Source organism: Engraulis encrasicolus, chromosome 4 (assembly GCF_034702125.1).
Source record: "Engraulis encrasicolus isolate BLACKSEA-1 chromosome 4, IST_EnEncr_1.0, whole genome shotgun sequence".
NCBI lineage: Eukaryota > Metazoa > Chordata > Actinopteri > Clupeiformes > Engraulidae > Engraulis > Engraulis encrasicolus.
The window spans coordinates 17,504,264-17,519,540 of NC_085860.1; the positions used below are offsets into that span (position 1 = coordinate 17,504,264).

At 44.7% G+C, this 15,277-nt stretch overlaps 2 protein-coding genes across 2 annotated transcripts in view; both read right to left on the bottom strand.

Annotated features, from left to right (window-relative positions):
- The window catches only part of kiaa1549la (KIAA1549-like a), a 62,082-nt gene extending 56,982 nt beyond the window's left edge, over window positions 1-5,100 (bottom strand). Inside the window, exons 1-6 of the mRNA XM_063196041.1 lie at window positions 4,933-5,100; window positions 4,808-4,839; window positions 4,372-4,705; window positions 3,653-3,768; window positions 1,970-2,192; window positions 836-969 (exon numbers count right to left, since the gene is read on the bottom strand). Coding sequence (XP_063052111.1) covers window positions 836-969; window positions 1,970-2,192; window positions 3,653-3,768; window positions 4,372-4,705; window positions 4,808-4,839; window positions 4,933-5,062 — 969 coding nt within the window. The 5' untranslated portion in view covers window positions 5,063-5,100. The remainder of the gene's footprint in view (window positions 1-835; window positions 970-1,969; window positions 2,193-3,652; window positions 3,769-4,371; window positions 4,706-4,807; window positions 4,840-4,932) is intronic.
- Window positions 5,101-5,759: 659 nt separating this feature from the next.
- The window catches only part of LOC134447096 (uncharacterized), a 21,715-nt gene continuing 12,197 nt past the window's right edge, over window positions 5,760-15,277 (bottom strand). Inside the window, exons 3-5 of the mRNA XM_063196381.1 lie at window positions 7,398-7,787; window positions 5,829-6,002; window positions 5,760-5,782 (exon numbers count right to left, since the gene is read on the bottom strand). Coding sequence (XP_063052451.1) covers window positions 5,760-5,782; window positions 5,829-6,002; window positions 7,398-7,787 — 587 coding nt within the window. The remainder of the gene's footprint in view (window positions 5,783-5,828; window positions 6,003-7,397; window positions 7,788-15,277) is intronic.

Genomic DNA, 15,277 nt, shown 5'->3' on the forward strand with positions numbered 1-15,277 from the left:
CAGACATTTTTTTTCAATTTTCACAGCCCTGTTAGTGTCCGATCTCCTCTGAGTGTGGTGTAATCCGTTTAAAAGCATAACTTTCAAAAAAGCAGTGTGGCAAACTTTTTTGTCCGAACAGTGATGCCGATGTTGGTGATGATACCGTATCATGAAAACTGAAAATAAAGTCTGCAATGCCAAGCTCCCGTTTCTCTTACTTTAACTCTCTCTCTACTTTAACTCTCTCTTACTTTAACTCTCTCTTACTTTAACTCTGACCTGGTCTGATGAAGGGCATGCTGCTCGAAAACTCACATTAAAATAAGAGAAACTGGAGCTTGGTGTCGTGGACCTTATTTTCAGTTTTCATGTGACTTTGCTAGTCCACGCAATCTTTTTGAGACGGATGTTCTTTTGTGTTTTTTTGTCTTTGTTACATGATGCTAGCGTACGCACCTCCACTGTGAGGGAGCCGTAGGTGTTGTCCACTTTGTCCTGGGCCTCAGCCAGGTCGATCTTCAAGCGCTGTGGTCACTCCACTGAATTATCGAAATTCTTTCGTTCTAATTATAACTAATGACGGAGTACCAAACAGCAATGGTACCAAGATAATCTAAAACAGCATGCTAGTGTGCACCTAGTATAACGGTACAGTTAAGATATACTATAAGCTAAATTAATATTAGAGCAGTTAAGCTACTTGTTCATGACCTGACTAAAATTGTCTCCTTCGATCTACGCGATTCACACAACTGGCCCATTTTGATGTCAAAACGGCAAATTCCGCCTAAATGTGAGGAGTTTGCATGCCTGTTCTTTACAGTAATGTGGATGGTGATGATAGCATACGCACCTCCACTGTGAGGGAGCCGTAGGTGTTGTCGACTTTGTCTTGGGCCTCCGCCAGGGCGCTCTCCAGACGCTGCTCCATCATCTGGGAGAAGCTGCAGGACCTAATGTTGTCCGCCGAGCTGACGAACCTCAGCACTGACAGGGGAATGAACGGATAGAATATCAGTACACTCATATAAGGACAAAGACGAGTGCACTGATGCACGCACACACTAACAGATACACGCGCACGGCACACACACACACACACACACACACACACACACACACACACACACACACACACACACACACACACACACACACACACACACACACACACGCACAGACACAGACACACACACACACACGAACACACGCACATAGTCACAGACATGCGCACACGCACACGCACAGACACGCACAGACACACAGACACAGACACACACAAACACACACGCACGCACGCACACACGCACGCACACACACCCCAAAAGGATTGGGGTGTATTGATTTTAGATGAAGTTGGGATAGTGATAGTGACTTACATTACCCATATGTAATATGATGCTACTCTCCCAAACAACTCGCCGTAAAATGGATGTAAAAATAGAAGCCATGCCTTTGTATGCCATTTCTTCATCTTTTGCAGTAAATATTCTTTCTATCTTACATGAATAGGTTAGGTAATGCTTAGGGAATTAGACTGTAAATCACAGGGTTGCAGGTTCAAGACCCACATTTACCAACCCCTTCCTGCATCCATGGCCATGCCCTTGAGCAAGTGCCCTTAGTGAAAGCACCAATAGTGAAAATGTCTAAATTGCTTTGGATTAAAAGGTCAGCTAAGTGTAATGTAATGTAAAAAAAATCCCACTTTTTTCAGAAAGTGCGCTCAGCTCCCAATTGTTTTCTACAAGGTCTTCGGATGAGATTGAACAGCAACGTTCATATTTTGTAGAAAAAGCCTTACTCTCTGGTGTGATTGTTGTATTTTATTTTATTAGGTTAGCATGACAGACAGACACTTCTGCCTAAATCTTCATCAGCATCTCGCTTAGGCCGAAACATCTGTCTGTCAAAATACAAGAATCACACCCGAGAGTGTTGCTTTTCTACAAAATAAAAAATAATCCCATGCCACTGTGGTGCTCACCGGTCCTGAGCTGGAGATGCACTCCTGGGCTGTCCATCCAGGGGTCCCCCGGGACCAGCATACCCTCCACAGCAGGCTCCTGCTGCCGCACGTCCAACAGCAGCTTGTCGAAGCCGTACGCGTTCAGGGCGTCCACTACCACCGAGGCTATGTACACAGTCTTGCCACTCGCAACGTAGTAGCCCAGAGTCACGTTGGAGGGGGTGGTTAGCTCCTTCTCAATCTAGAGGTACCAAACAAAAAGACGAATTGGTCATGATCACATGATCTTACTGACAAAGGAGACAAAAGATGGTTTGGAGAAAGACTACAAATAACTGATATGTACTGATGACCATGTAAATAGTTTGATTTTTTTTTACATAACTACAGTACACCCACTAGACATGTATAAGAATTTAGTGTAATCTGTACAGGATCAATGAGATTTGATTTTTTTCTTACATAACTACACCCACCAGTCATGTGTAGTATATGAAGTTGCATACACGGAACATACAGTGTATATCATTTACAAGGTCAATTGGGTCAGAGAAGGAGCGTTTCCTTTTCTGACCATCCAAAAGACCAAAGACCAGTAATTTCCTCCATGCAGCCCACCCCCATAACTATGCAGCTGTTGTTTTCCCAGACCCTGTTGACCACCTCCGCTCCGCTCTGGGTCAGTAATAATATATGTGCTCGTTCGTGCTGTGATGGACAACGATGGGACACAGGGGGGGGGGAAGAAAGCCACAAAGACACAGAGCTGACAACGACACTGAGACTGAGAATGACACAGACAGATAACGTCAGAGGGCCACAGAGAGACTCAGCAGAAGAATAAAGAGGAGGAGGAGGAGGAGGAGGAGAGGAAGAGGAGGAGGAGGAGGAGGAGGAGGATGGGTGGGGGTAAGAGAAGAGCAGAGAAATAGAGCGAAGCGACAGGGAGGGAGGGGGGAACAGAAAAAGCAACAGACTGGTATAATTCTGTGGCTGAGTCATTCAAATGGTGGGTTGTTGAAACACCAGCCCCAAAAAACAAGAGGTCTCATCTGCTGTCTCCCAAATGAGGCATCATCAAGAACCAAGAACTCGCTTTTTCTCATCTGCTATCTCTTGTCTGTGTCATCAATTCTGCCAAGGAGGTTGTTTTTATCATTGTTTATCTGTATGTCCATCCGTTTGTTAGCAAAAACTCAAAATGTTAGGGTGAAGACTTACATTTCAAAACTCTATGTAGGCCTATAGCCATCTTAAAAACATGCTAACAAAAAAAAATGCTGTTTTTATTGCGTTTCTCAGTTAATGTCCGTAAAAACACATTTTTATTGTTTCAAAATCAAACTAAAACATTAACTCCAATTCCATATTTCCTTGACATTACCTTAGAAAAAAATTAAATTTAAAAAGATTATGAAAATTGCATTAAAATTGATTTCATAGGGATTTGGAAAATAGCTCTTCAAGTCCTTTTTCTTACTGTAGTTACACACAAAAAAACAATACATTAATTAAATAACATGGATAAATAAAAGTATAGGACGATGGATGAGATTGACCTGCTTGGCAGATACGTATCTGTGCTTTTAGTGATTTCCCCAGTTGTTATTGCTCTTCCATTTAGAAGCCGGCATCAAAAAAACGTATTCCACCCACCCACCAATGAAAGGGAGGGTGGAACCTCATCAAAAGCATGCCAACCTGCACTCGAACGCCGCTGTCATTAAGGGCTTTCTGGAGAGCCTTGGAGAGTCCCTTCACCAGGTTCAGCTTCGTGGTACGCTCCAGACGGTTTTCATTCATCTGAATGGACAAAACTGAGGAGGAGGAGGAGGAGGAAGAGGAGGAGGAGAAGGAGAGGAAGAAGGCGAAAGCAGTCAATTAGATCAGAGTTGAGTCACTACGTGTAAATTAAGAGCCAACAACATTCAGCGCTCACGTAATGTGTGACATGGGCTCTTGATAACTCTCAGCGCTTGATACTGAATTATTAAATAGATCAGTACACAGAATTAAATTATTTAGTCAAGATGACAGATATTTGCATATCAGAGGAACGCATCACGTTGCTCCCACATGACAACAGGGACTTAGACTACATGCCACATAGTAATCAAAGATACCAGTGGAGACTTTACTCAAATAACAAGGTTGGAAAATAAAACTCATTTGCTTCACTTTGCGTCCGTCGAAACATGTCAGGTAAAACATAAAACTTTTACACGTCTGAAGTAAAAAAAATAAAAATCCCAAGTTTCACTATAACGGTTAGACATAATGAACGTCATACATACATCTAAGGTTGGAAAATGATACTGCTACTGACAACATGCCCTACATGGGTAAGATATGGTGAATTCAGGTAAATTGGGCCACTTTGGGCAATTCTCTTACCTGCAATGAAAAACAAATTATTTTACCTGTTTTAACCAACATCCTCTCAGTGATGTTGCAAGGTAGAGGTGCATTGGCAGAGGTGAAGATGGTTTCAGCTTCAGTGAAGGCATCACCAGAGGTAGGTCCTGAGGTGCTCCTAACAGTCGTACTCCTCGTTGTAGTTGGAGCACTGGTGGTGGTAGTAGTAGTAGTAGGAGGAGGAGTAGTGGTGGTGGTGGTGGTGGTGGACGTGGTTGTAAACACTGTGGTGGGAGGAGGCGTTGTAGTTGTAGTTGTAGTCGTAGTAGTAGTAGCAGTTGTTGTGGTAGTGGTTGGAGCTGGAGTAGTGGTGGTGGTGCTGGTGGTGGTGGTTGGCGGCTTGGTCGTGACCGGATCGGTTGTCGGAGCAGCGGTGGTGCTGATGGAGGTAGGCACCTGACCGAGGGTGGTGGTGGTGATGGCGGTGGCAGAGGAGGTGGCGGTGGTAGTCGGCAGGGCTGTTACCAAGACAACTACCTCCTTCTTCTCCTCCTCCTCCTCCTCCATCTTGGTCGTCTCTTTGCCCCCAACTCCTTCTTCTCTCGTGGGAGGTCCTTGAGTGCTACTCCTCGAGGGGGTGGTCACGGTTGTCACAGTAGTCTCAGTCAGAGGTGTGGAGGTCGGGGTGGTGGTGACGGTGGTGAGCTGGAGACCATCGGTGGCCATCGCAGTGTCCAGTGGCCCGCTTTGAGACATGGTGGACGTGGTGGAGGGGCTTCTCTTCTCCCCTGCTGTTCCTCTTCCTACAGTGTGATTAAGGGGTGTAAATCATAATCGTTATGTATCGATGCATCGATCATATGGCCGATGATCAAATCGAATCCTATTGCATTGTGGGGCGTTCTTAAGTGGAAAAGAGTAGAAGTCCGCACACTGTGGCTCCACTTTGAAAATTTATTCAGGTCATACAACGTTTCGACCCAACAGGGTCTTCATCAGGCATGTGATCATCACATGCCTGATGAAGACCCTGTTGGGTCAAAATGTTGTATGACCTGAATACATTTTCAAAGCGGAGCCACAGTGTGCCGACTTCTACTCTTTTCCACTATTAGACGCGCCTTTGTGCTGCACCTGGCCTCAGAGAGGTGGGATGTGCATACTCTTACTTTTATGAAGATCCTAGGGGCATTCTTAAGTATCAAAAATAATCGAATCGCTGGCCCCTGCCCAATGCCCTAGCATCGTTTCGTATCGTTCTTAAGCATCGAAAATAATCAAATCGCTGCCTTAAGACATCGATATCGAATTGTATCGTCATGGAGGCTCTGATTTACACCCCTAGATACGATATGATGATACTTATGATGATAATTCATTTTGTGTCCCTGAGCAAGACTCATTTAAGACAGGACATACACATAACATCACGAGACTATCATGGCACCTTGGACTAGTAGCCCAGAGGACACAGGCCTGACATACAGACAAACATCCTGCACATTACACACAACCCACATACCTCCTGCTCCTGCTCCTCCTGCTCCTTCTGGGGAGGTCCTGCTCCACAGGCTCGGGCTGAGGGAGCCCATGGGGGAGTCCACCAGCGGGGAGGTGTCCGTCTCCTCCAGGTCCAGAATGGAGGCCAGCGAGGAGGTAGGCAGGTCGCCGTTTTGTGGGTAGTCGGGCGCCTCCTCTGTGGGAAGAGACAACATGACAATGGAGTGACTCTGGGATCGGTGGTAACCAGAGCTGGACTGGCCATCTGGCATAGTGGCCATTTTCCGGTAGGCCACGCACCCTCATGGGCTCACGAGGGTGAGTGGCCCACCGGTCAGTCAGTTCTGCGCCACTAATTGTGAGGGGCCCCCGTTAAGCCAAAAGTGCCCGGGCCCTATTTCTCCCCCAGGCCAGGCCTGGTGGTAACCTCATAATGTACACTGTTCCACTACTGAACTCATTATTATTTATTGAAAGAAGACTTAAAACTACTACATTGAGCAAAGTTTATCAGTGCATTATGACTTGGTCGGTGGTGTGATTCTGGTAACATCAGCCTTACAACAGGGGTCTTGTCCTATCGTAATAAACTGCTGACGTCATCATATGCAATCAAATGAATGGTACTTTATTTGTTGTATGCTTTACATATGTAGTTGTACAAGGAAGAAGTGTGACAAATGAAGTAGACATGTGCAGGGCCAATGACAGCTTTGACTGGGCCTGGGACAATATAATTTGAAATGTGTCACCCCCTGACGCAATGACCTTACCTCCCTCTTCTATGACGATGGAGTGACTGGACAGATCAGTCGTAAACCGCTGACATCGTATGCAATCAAATGAATTGGGATTTTATTTGCAGTTTATTTTTAGCCACAGAAGGTCAAACGTGGCATGAGCAATTTGAGAACTGAGAGGATGGAGTGGAAAGTATGGCATACGTCCAAAAACGGCAAAAAAAGAGAGCGAGAAATCAAACCTCATTTTGAATCTATGAGGCGGCTTCTTTGATGTTTTCATATTTCACAAGATGTGAAAGACATTCTATATGTGGTAACTCTTTACTTGGATTGTCCGCCTACAGAGCCTTCCCGGCTGCTTTACATAATTCATCTTCAGTCTTGGCCAGGCCAACTATTCACAAAAATCTAGACACCAGAGTGAAGAACTCATTACAACCTTTAACTAATACTTTATTACACTGAAATGTTTATGTTTATTTATTTATTTATGAATAATTTATTTGCTTTTAAAAATTGGCAACTTGAAATCATATGATGGATCTTCAAATCATAAACATTCTGGTTCAAAAGTGGCCCTATGCATGGTCTCCCCTCATGTACAACATAATTGTATTATCCATATACTGTATGTTTAAGTAGCACTCTGGGTTATTAGATTTACAGGTTAACCCCTTTGCACTGTTGTAATTTTATAGTCACCAAAACTGTAATGACCAAGTCACTTAAGGTCCTCAGTAATGCCATATCCATGTTATCATGATGTAATTTAATCTTTCCAGCAAAGAAAATGGCAGGTCCATCTGCACAAAGAGGCTCCAAAGGCTATGTTGAAGAATGATTTGTACCTGAACTGGTGACTGCGATGTCATTGGCCTCAGGGGTCACGGATGGAGGGTCAGTGTTTCTGGCGGGCTCCTCTGGAGGTTTCCTATTGGTCGGCAGTTGACGGTTGTTGCCGTGCGAAGAGGGAAGGGAGTGCACTAGCCCCTCAGGCCCGGCTGCCAGAGTTAGCACTGATGACGAGTATATAGCCTCCTGCTTCACGCTCCCCACAGACTTAGCGATGTCATCATCGTCTTGGTCCTCGCGGGTCTCTGGCAGAGATGCCGCCTTCTCCTCCTCCTTCACCTCCACCGAAGAGGAGGCGGCCGAGATGTTGGAGGCCCCGGACGGCTCCTGCGATGGTAGCAACAACCTAGTCGGCAGTGCCAAGGACTCAGAGCGTCCTCCCTCATCTGAACAAAACGACAAAAAGAACAGCGAATTAGCATTTAGCATACAGTCATCAAGGAGGTCAAAGCACCTGGGACTTATTAAACATTCATTTCACTTTTAAATCTGTTTGTGTTTTTAAGCTCTCCCTGTCCTTCATGGAGCGGGTGCTAGCCTGAATTAATGTGCCGGCGTGTGTTCCGCTATCAAGGCTAGGCCTTTGCTTTGCCACTTTAAAATATGGTCATTAAAATCCGTCTGAGTAATCCTCCAAAGGGAAGAATGCATACACACACAGATAAGGGGTAAAAATTATTCATAAGTAGATCATTTCATATTTAACTCGAGCACACCAAATTATTTCTGCTATTAAGTGGAGCGCTAATGCTCTAGCTGAAGCTCTCCAAAGTTAAGAGTATGTTGAAAAAATATACACACTGCTGCTTCACAGAGATAACAATCATCGATGCAATCGCACCATACATCTCATCTCATCTCAAGTGTAATAGTGAGTCAGGCTTTGAGGGGGCAGATATGACTGATATCTCTGAAGAGGAGCATACGTTGGCAAAGCACCAAAGACAATGTGTACTGTCCTTCTAACACACATTTCAAATGCAGACAGTGTGGGTGGCATTTCCACCTTTCTCTCACTCGCTTTTCTTTTCTTCTCGCTCTCTCTCCCTCTCTCTCTCTCTTTCTTTCTCTCTCTCTGTCCTTCTTTCTCGGTCTCCATCAAACATATATCATCAGTGCAAGCATAATTTCAAATGGCTGCAAAGACAAATTCACTCCCTACGATTAATCATTGGGGATACTTTGACGATTAATCATTAGGTCTACTTTGTCATCGAAACTTGAGACTACCTGCACCCCCCCGTTCCCCAATTCTTTTGCTAACCCCATTCAAAAATAGAAATTAAGCAGATTAAATTATTCAAAGCCTTTCATCAGTGTGTGTGTGTGTGTGTGTGTGTGTGTGTGTGTGTGTGTGTGTGTGTGTGTGTGTGTGTGTGTGTGTGTGTGTGTGTGTGTGTGTGTGTGTGTTGCGTGTGTGTGAGAAAGAGAGAGAGAGAGAGAGAGAGAGAGAGAGAGAGAGAGAGAGAGAGAGAAAGAGAGAGAGAGAGAGAGAGAGAGAGAGAGAGAGAGAGAGAGAGAGACAGAGAGAGACAGAGAGACAGAGAGAGGTAATAAGCTTGAAGGGATCCAGGGTGTTTTTTTTTAATGCAACTCGAGTCAACGCTGTGCTTAGCAGGGAGAATCTTCTGTGGCATGTTGGCATGTGACAGCAGTGGCGAAAGCCAGCCAACACACAGGCCTGCGCTTGACAACAGGCCCTCCTGAAAGCCCTATGCTCCAGCAGATAGCCACCTGCTCTCAATGGCCACAGCATATGGGGCACACTTTGGAAGCTGACAGTGAAAACAGAGAGGGGGAGAGAGGAGAGGGCAGTGATGACGATGGAGTTGGGGATGGGGGGCAGTGATGACGACGATGGCGTTGGGGATGGGGGGCAGTAGGCAGGGGGGGAGGGAAGGGAGGGCTTTCATTCCATTTCAGAACAGAAGCCAGGTGGGGTGTCAGTGCTCCAAGCCTTAGTAGCTTGGAAGGAATGTGTTGGAGATCAAGCATACTCTGTTAATTACTACGGGGGAGTCAGAGGAAGCCGGCCGGCTGCACGCTACTTCTGCTGCGTAGGGTGGCAGTAAGGACAGCCATCCTCAATGCCAATGGCATGATCGCTATGTGAACCATACAAGATGGATCACACGAAAACATCCTGTGATGATGGGTGGGAGGACTAGATGCTCGTTCCTGATAAAAAAAATTGTTTGTGTGTGGACCAACACCACAAGGCAACAGCAAAAACATACATGGCTTAATGGTAGGGCACTCGTCTACTACGCGACCAACCCTGGTTCGATTCCTGCCTGGGTCCTTTGCCAATCCTTCCCTGACTCTAGATCTCTCTCCCAAACGTTTCCTGTCTCTCTCTCAAACTGCCCTGTCACTAATAAAGTCTAAAAAAAAAAGTAAAAAAAAAAAACCTTTAAAAAAAGCCTTTAAAAACATACATGGGGGAGCGCTTGATCCATTATTTGTGTGTCCGTGTTGCTGGCAATTCTGTTTGTTGGGAGGGAGGGATGGAAGGAGGGAGGGAGGCATGGCCATGATGCCCATATGAAGCCTCTCCATCTTGGGGACAGGTGGTGTGGGGGCAGAGCCGGATTGAGATGGCCTGGGGCCCCTAGGCTACAGGTTGCTGTGGGGTCCCCCCCACCCAGAAGGCAATTTTTTCAACAAAATGACATACACAGTGTCATCATCACAAGATAGGAATTAAGGATAATGTCTGGCAATTGTGGAGAGGAGTATTAACAAGATTTAGACATTAATTTTCAATATCACATCTTGCCATAATTCTGCATTGTTTGTCTTTTTTTGCCAATTAGAGGCCCCCTGGCAGGTGGGGGCCCCCTTGGCTTCAGCCATATCTAGCCTGTGCATCAATCCGGCCCTGTGTGGGGGACTGCCGGGGAACAGGCCAATTGAAATGCAATCCACAAGGGTGTATGGGGGGGCTTTGCAGGGCATTACACCCTCCCAACAGGATGGTGCCGTTTCCTGAGTCTATTTCTAGGTCCCATCTGCCTCCATTGCATGTCGCAGCGATTCACAATTACATCTGTTTTCCAAAACCAAAATCGCATAGACTAAGCACCGCCGAAGCATTCAGCCACAACATTTTCTTCCTTTCATGTCAGTGTGCGGGGACATTATTTCGACAGAGCTATTGCACTTGGACATTGCACAGCATTTTTTCAACCATTTGTCGTAGTTATTTCCGTTTTTTAGAAGAGCCTGGCCAGGTCCAGTGCTCGAAACACCAAAACCTACTGCAAAGCTGATTACATTTTGCTGTCCAATCAAGCAGCTTAAAAATTGTGTCCTAAGGTAGGGTTTGTGTGCAATAGCAATCGGTTTATCAGAACCATATTTTGTGGATGAAAGCTTCTCAACACGTAATTATTTCACTGAAACAACAAAAGATTCTGAGTATAATAATAATACTGTATGTCTGACTCACAACACCATGCCTTATGCATGTACCAAAATGGATGTGAAATTGAGCGGTGCTTTCCTCCGAATTGAAAATGCCATATCTTCAGGCCATTATGCACGCAAGACGAATGAGCCAAATCTATGTCGAACAATGTCTTGAGCACAGACATCTGGATAGGAAAAGCCCATCTACTGGATTAATTGCATGTTTGTCCTCCTCACACGCCCGAATTCCTCCGAGTCTGATAGTTCAACCATTAGCATCCAGATGGTCAAACGTCCACGTGGCCTAAGTGAAATGAGCCACAGCTCGCTCATGTCTCTATTTTGCCTGATAGCCAAGCTCTCCACCACTTAAAACCCTATTTAAACAGCAGTAAGAGGCACATTAACAACCTGCTTCGGCATCTAAAATGCAGAATTCTTAACAGTATGGTGTCAGAATGCATGAAATAATAATTAGGAGTTAGACCAATGGCTAATTTTATTCTTTACAAAAAAATCCCACACCGAGATTAACAGTTTAATAGCCAAGATGTTTACTAGGCTATGTATCCTAAGACCACAACAGCCAACATTTGGCAGGATATCAGAACAACTATGCCTTATACAGCGAACATAAAAAAGACTTTTGAGAGACTAACGACAGTCATCTTCTACTCATATGGTTAAAAATAATCTGTCCTGGTGGATGAACTATTGCTGATGGTGGGGGCGGATGATTATGGAGAATGGAAAGGTCATCCTTTGTCAGTCATCCATATGTCAGCCTTTGATTAATTAATTAATTCATTGATGCTTTGTTATTACTTTCTATACTATTCTTTCTCTGTTTTAATGTAAAGTGACTTTGGTTATCTTGAAAGGCGCTTAAAATAAAATGTACTATTATTATTATTATTATTATTATTATTTGAATAACAGAGTTTAGATTAGTGTTTCTCAACCGGGGGGTTCTACAGCCCCCCAGGGGGCATTGAGAAGGAGACAGCTGGGGGAGGGGTACTCAGTTGCAAATGGGGGGCAGTAGTCTATTTTATTTTTTAATACTGAGGGGGGCATTGGCAGGCTTAAGATGAGGTCAATCGGGCGTTGGAGGCTCATCCAGGGGGCAGTTGGAGGCTTAGGGGACGTTTGTTCAAAAGAGGATGAGAACCACTAGTTTAGATGATGCGATTTGCCCAATATTATGAGTCACTGATTCCGTAACTCAGCTACAAAGCTGCTGGCCTATCATGTACTGTATGTCCGCACAAATAGTCAGCAAATGGGCAGTAGTGAATGTGCAGTAGCCCTTCGATGACAAATGAACATACAATTAGCAAGAAGCTGCTGCTGTTGCTGCAGATTAGTCTAGCTGACCTAAAGCATTGTCGATAGGCTACGCTAGGCAGACTGAGAGAGGAAAAGGAAGGAGGAAGCAGAGATGTGTGTGCCGCCTGTGCGGGACCTCGGGCCTTCTTGGAGCGCTCCGCTCTTCCACAACGCAGCCCACCAGCCACAGCCGTTTCATGTTCATCTGCCTCAACTACAGAAATTGGCCCAGCTGTATAATGGGATTATGTAGCCAGGCAGCCCAGCATAGCAATAGCAGTAGCAATAGCATAGCCCACATTTCATCCAGTCTGCGCCCGAATTTTGAGAAGGATAAGCCGTAAGACAAGTTAAAAAAAAAACACACACACACACGCGCACACACACACACACACACACACACACACACACACACACACACACACACACACACACACACACACACACACACACACACACACAAATGATGTCACTGCAAATCACACCAGCATACTAATGCTAGCCAGACAACATATAACAAGTTTAAATAAATCCATACTCAAAACTTTTCTGCTCGGCAGTAATTCCAGCACTATGGCCAGCGACCTTGCCCAATACGCTATTTTGCTATTTTGCTATTTTGCTTTTAACTCCTGGGAGAAACACACAATCAGGAGAAGCCCGTTCTCCAGTGGGGACGAAGATGTATGAATACACAGGCTACTGAATTCTAATTTCAGATAGCGCACTACTGAAATCAGTCTGATTTTCATTGGTGGCCCTGCACAGGTTCCTTCTTAAGAAAAGGATACCGTACTTGCACTATAGGATTTTGATCCTCTGTCTGTGGCATTAAGTGTCACCAATGGTTGTCATAGTGATTCAGGTCCCAGCTACCTTGAGGTAATTGAATAGCTCCTCCAGTGCAGTTTCAAAGTGCTGTCTTACTGTTCTATTGAATCCCCACATGGTCAAATCTTGTGTGAACCCCAGACAGTCCGATTGATGGTCAATTTGTATTTCTTAAAATTTGGAAGAAATGCACCAATAGTCAGACACTGAACACAATTTTTTTGGCTGTTGTGTGTATCAGTCCTGCAATTTTCAATGTTTTGCAGTGCTTTAATTTAATTTAAAGTTCATTTGCTCCAGAAATGCCCACAGAAGTAATTGAAACTTGAAAAAATATGCCACATTGATTATGGCATTTGCCAAATCAATTATTGAATTGTCCTGCCCCTCATTGCGATGCATTGCCGAATCAATTATTGTTGACACCAATAATGCTAGTAGCCTGGTTATCACCACTTCTGGTCTGGCCTGGTCGATTACATTTCTCAGAGGGAGATGCAAGGGGCGTGCCTGGCTTGTGTTCATGAAATGCTTCCACACTTGAAGCTATAACCGATAAGACCACCCATTCCCTCTCTCACCTGCTAACTGAACTGGTAAGTCATTGCCTTAAACACGGCCCATCGAGACGTCAGAACAGCTCGAAATCGATTGGTTCCCTATGTCGAAAGAAGCTGAAATGTTCTTGGTGGTGTGCGTGACCAGATTAAATGGGTAGTGAAACTTGCATCCTCACTCTTAGAATGGGCAGGCCCCCATGATGGCTCCTTGCAAGGTACAGAATGGAAGTGGCATAACACGTGTGGTACCATGATATATGCATGGAAGGAGAATAGCCTACAAAATGCATCCACACCCTACAACTGGATACATTTTGAGGAGAAGAAACAGAAGTAAGAAAATATATATTTTTAAATGAATGTGAAGACATTGGTGTGTGAGGAAAGCAAGACTAAATACACCCATCATACTGTACCAGGATAGCAAGAGGTAGACAACATCTACATTAAATTATTGAATGAACTCCACATCCAGACACTAACTATCATGATTTTTAGGAGAGGGACGCATAGCAAAGATTCAACAGAGCCACTGTGAGGAAAGCAAGCCTATAAGCCTAAAAATCATAGCCTATAAGCTGTGTAGCCATGGTAGAATGGTTAAGTAGACAGTGCATTTTAAAGTCTGAATTAAAATCAACACCCACATCTAATTAGTGTAAAAATGTCTTCGAGAAAAAGCAATAATTTTAAAAACTTCATCATCTCTGATCTTTGTCACCCGTTGCCAAGGAGAGAGGATTGCAGGGCGCCTCGCCAGCTGGTGCAGAGAACTGGATACCGCTCCACTATTCCAATAAACACGCAATTTGGACTCAAAAACAAACTCACTTTGCCAATTTTTAAATGGCTAAATCATCGTGTACAGTTATTTGGGTTTAAATAGCAGCAGATGTCACGCAGTTATTCCTTGACCTAAACATCCTCACTTAGGCCTACACCCCGTGACAAAACTAGACATAAAAAAAAAACATGCGTACACAACGCACACAGCACCCAATGCCACACATGCAGAGAGAGAGAGAGGGAGAGAGAGAGAGAGAGAGAGAGAGAGAGAGAGAGAGAGAGAGAGAGAGAGAGAGAGAGAGAGAGAGAGAGAGAGAGAGAGAGAGAGAGGAGAGAGAGAGAGATCTACATATATATAGAGCACATATCAAACATGACCATATATCTGCATACTACATTGTGACAGAGAGAAAGGGGAGAGTGAGACAAGCACATATAGTAAGTACACAGAGCACACAATGTCAAGTATTCATGAAATAAAAAAAATACAGACAGAAACACAAAACGAGGGATGGAGTGAGTGAAAACGCGAGAGACAGACCTATCAGTATCAACCAGAGAGTGAGAGGAAGAGTAGAGACAGGCAAAAAAGGATAGCTGCGTAGCGGCCGCTAGAAAGATGGCAGTGCTGGCAGATTGGCGCTGGGAGCTGTAGCATTCATTAGACTCTCTCCAGCCTGTTGCCGTCTATCTGTCGCCTCCCATCCTCCTGTTCTCAGTCTCATCCTCCCATCCCTCTCTCCACCACCCCATCCTCCCATCCTGCCGTTCTCAGTCTCACCTCACTCCCCTTCTCCTTCACCCCACCCTCCCATCCATCTCTCTCTCTTCTCGACCCCCACCCTACCATAGGGCTGGGCAATATGACGATATATATCGCTATCGTGATATAAAAGTGTATATCGTGACCTTTGTCCTATATCGTCTATATCGTGATAGTAATTTTATCAATTTTATAC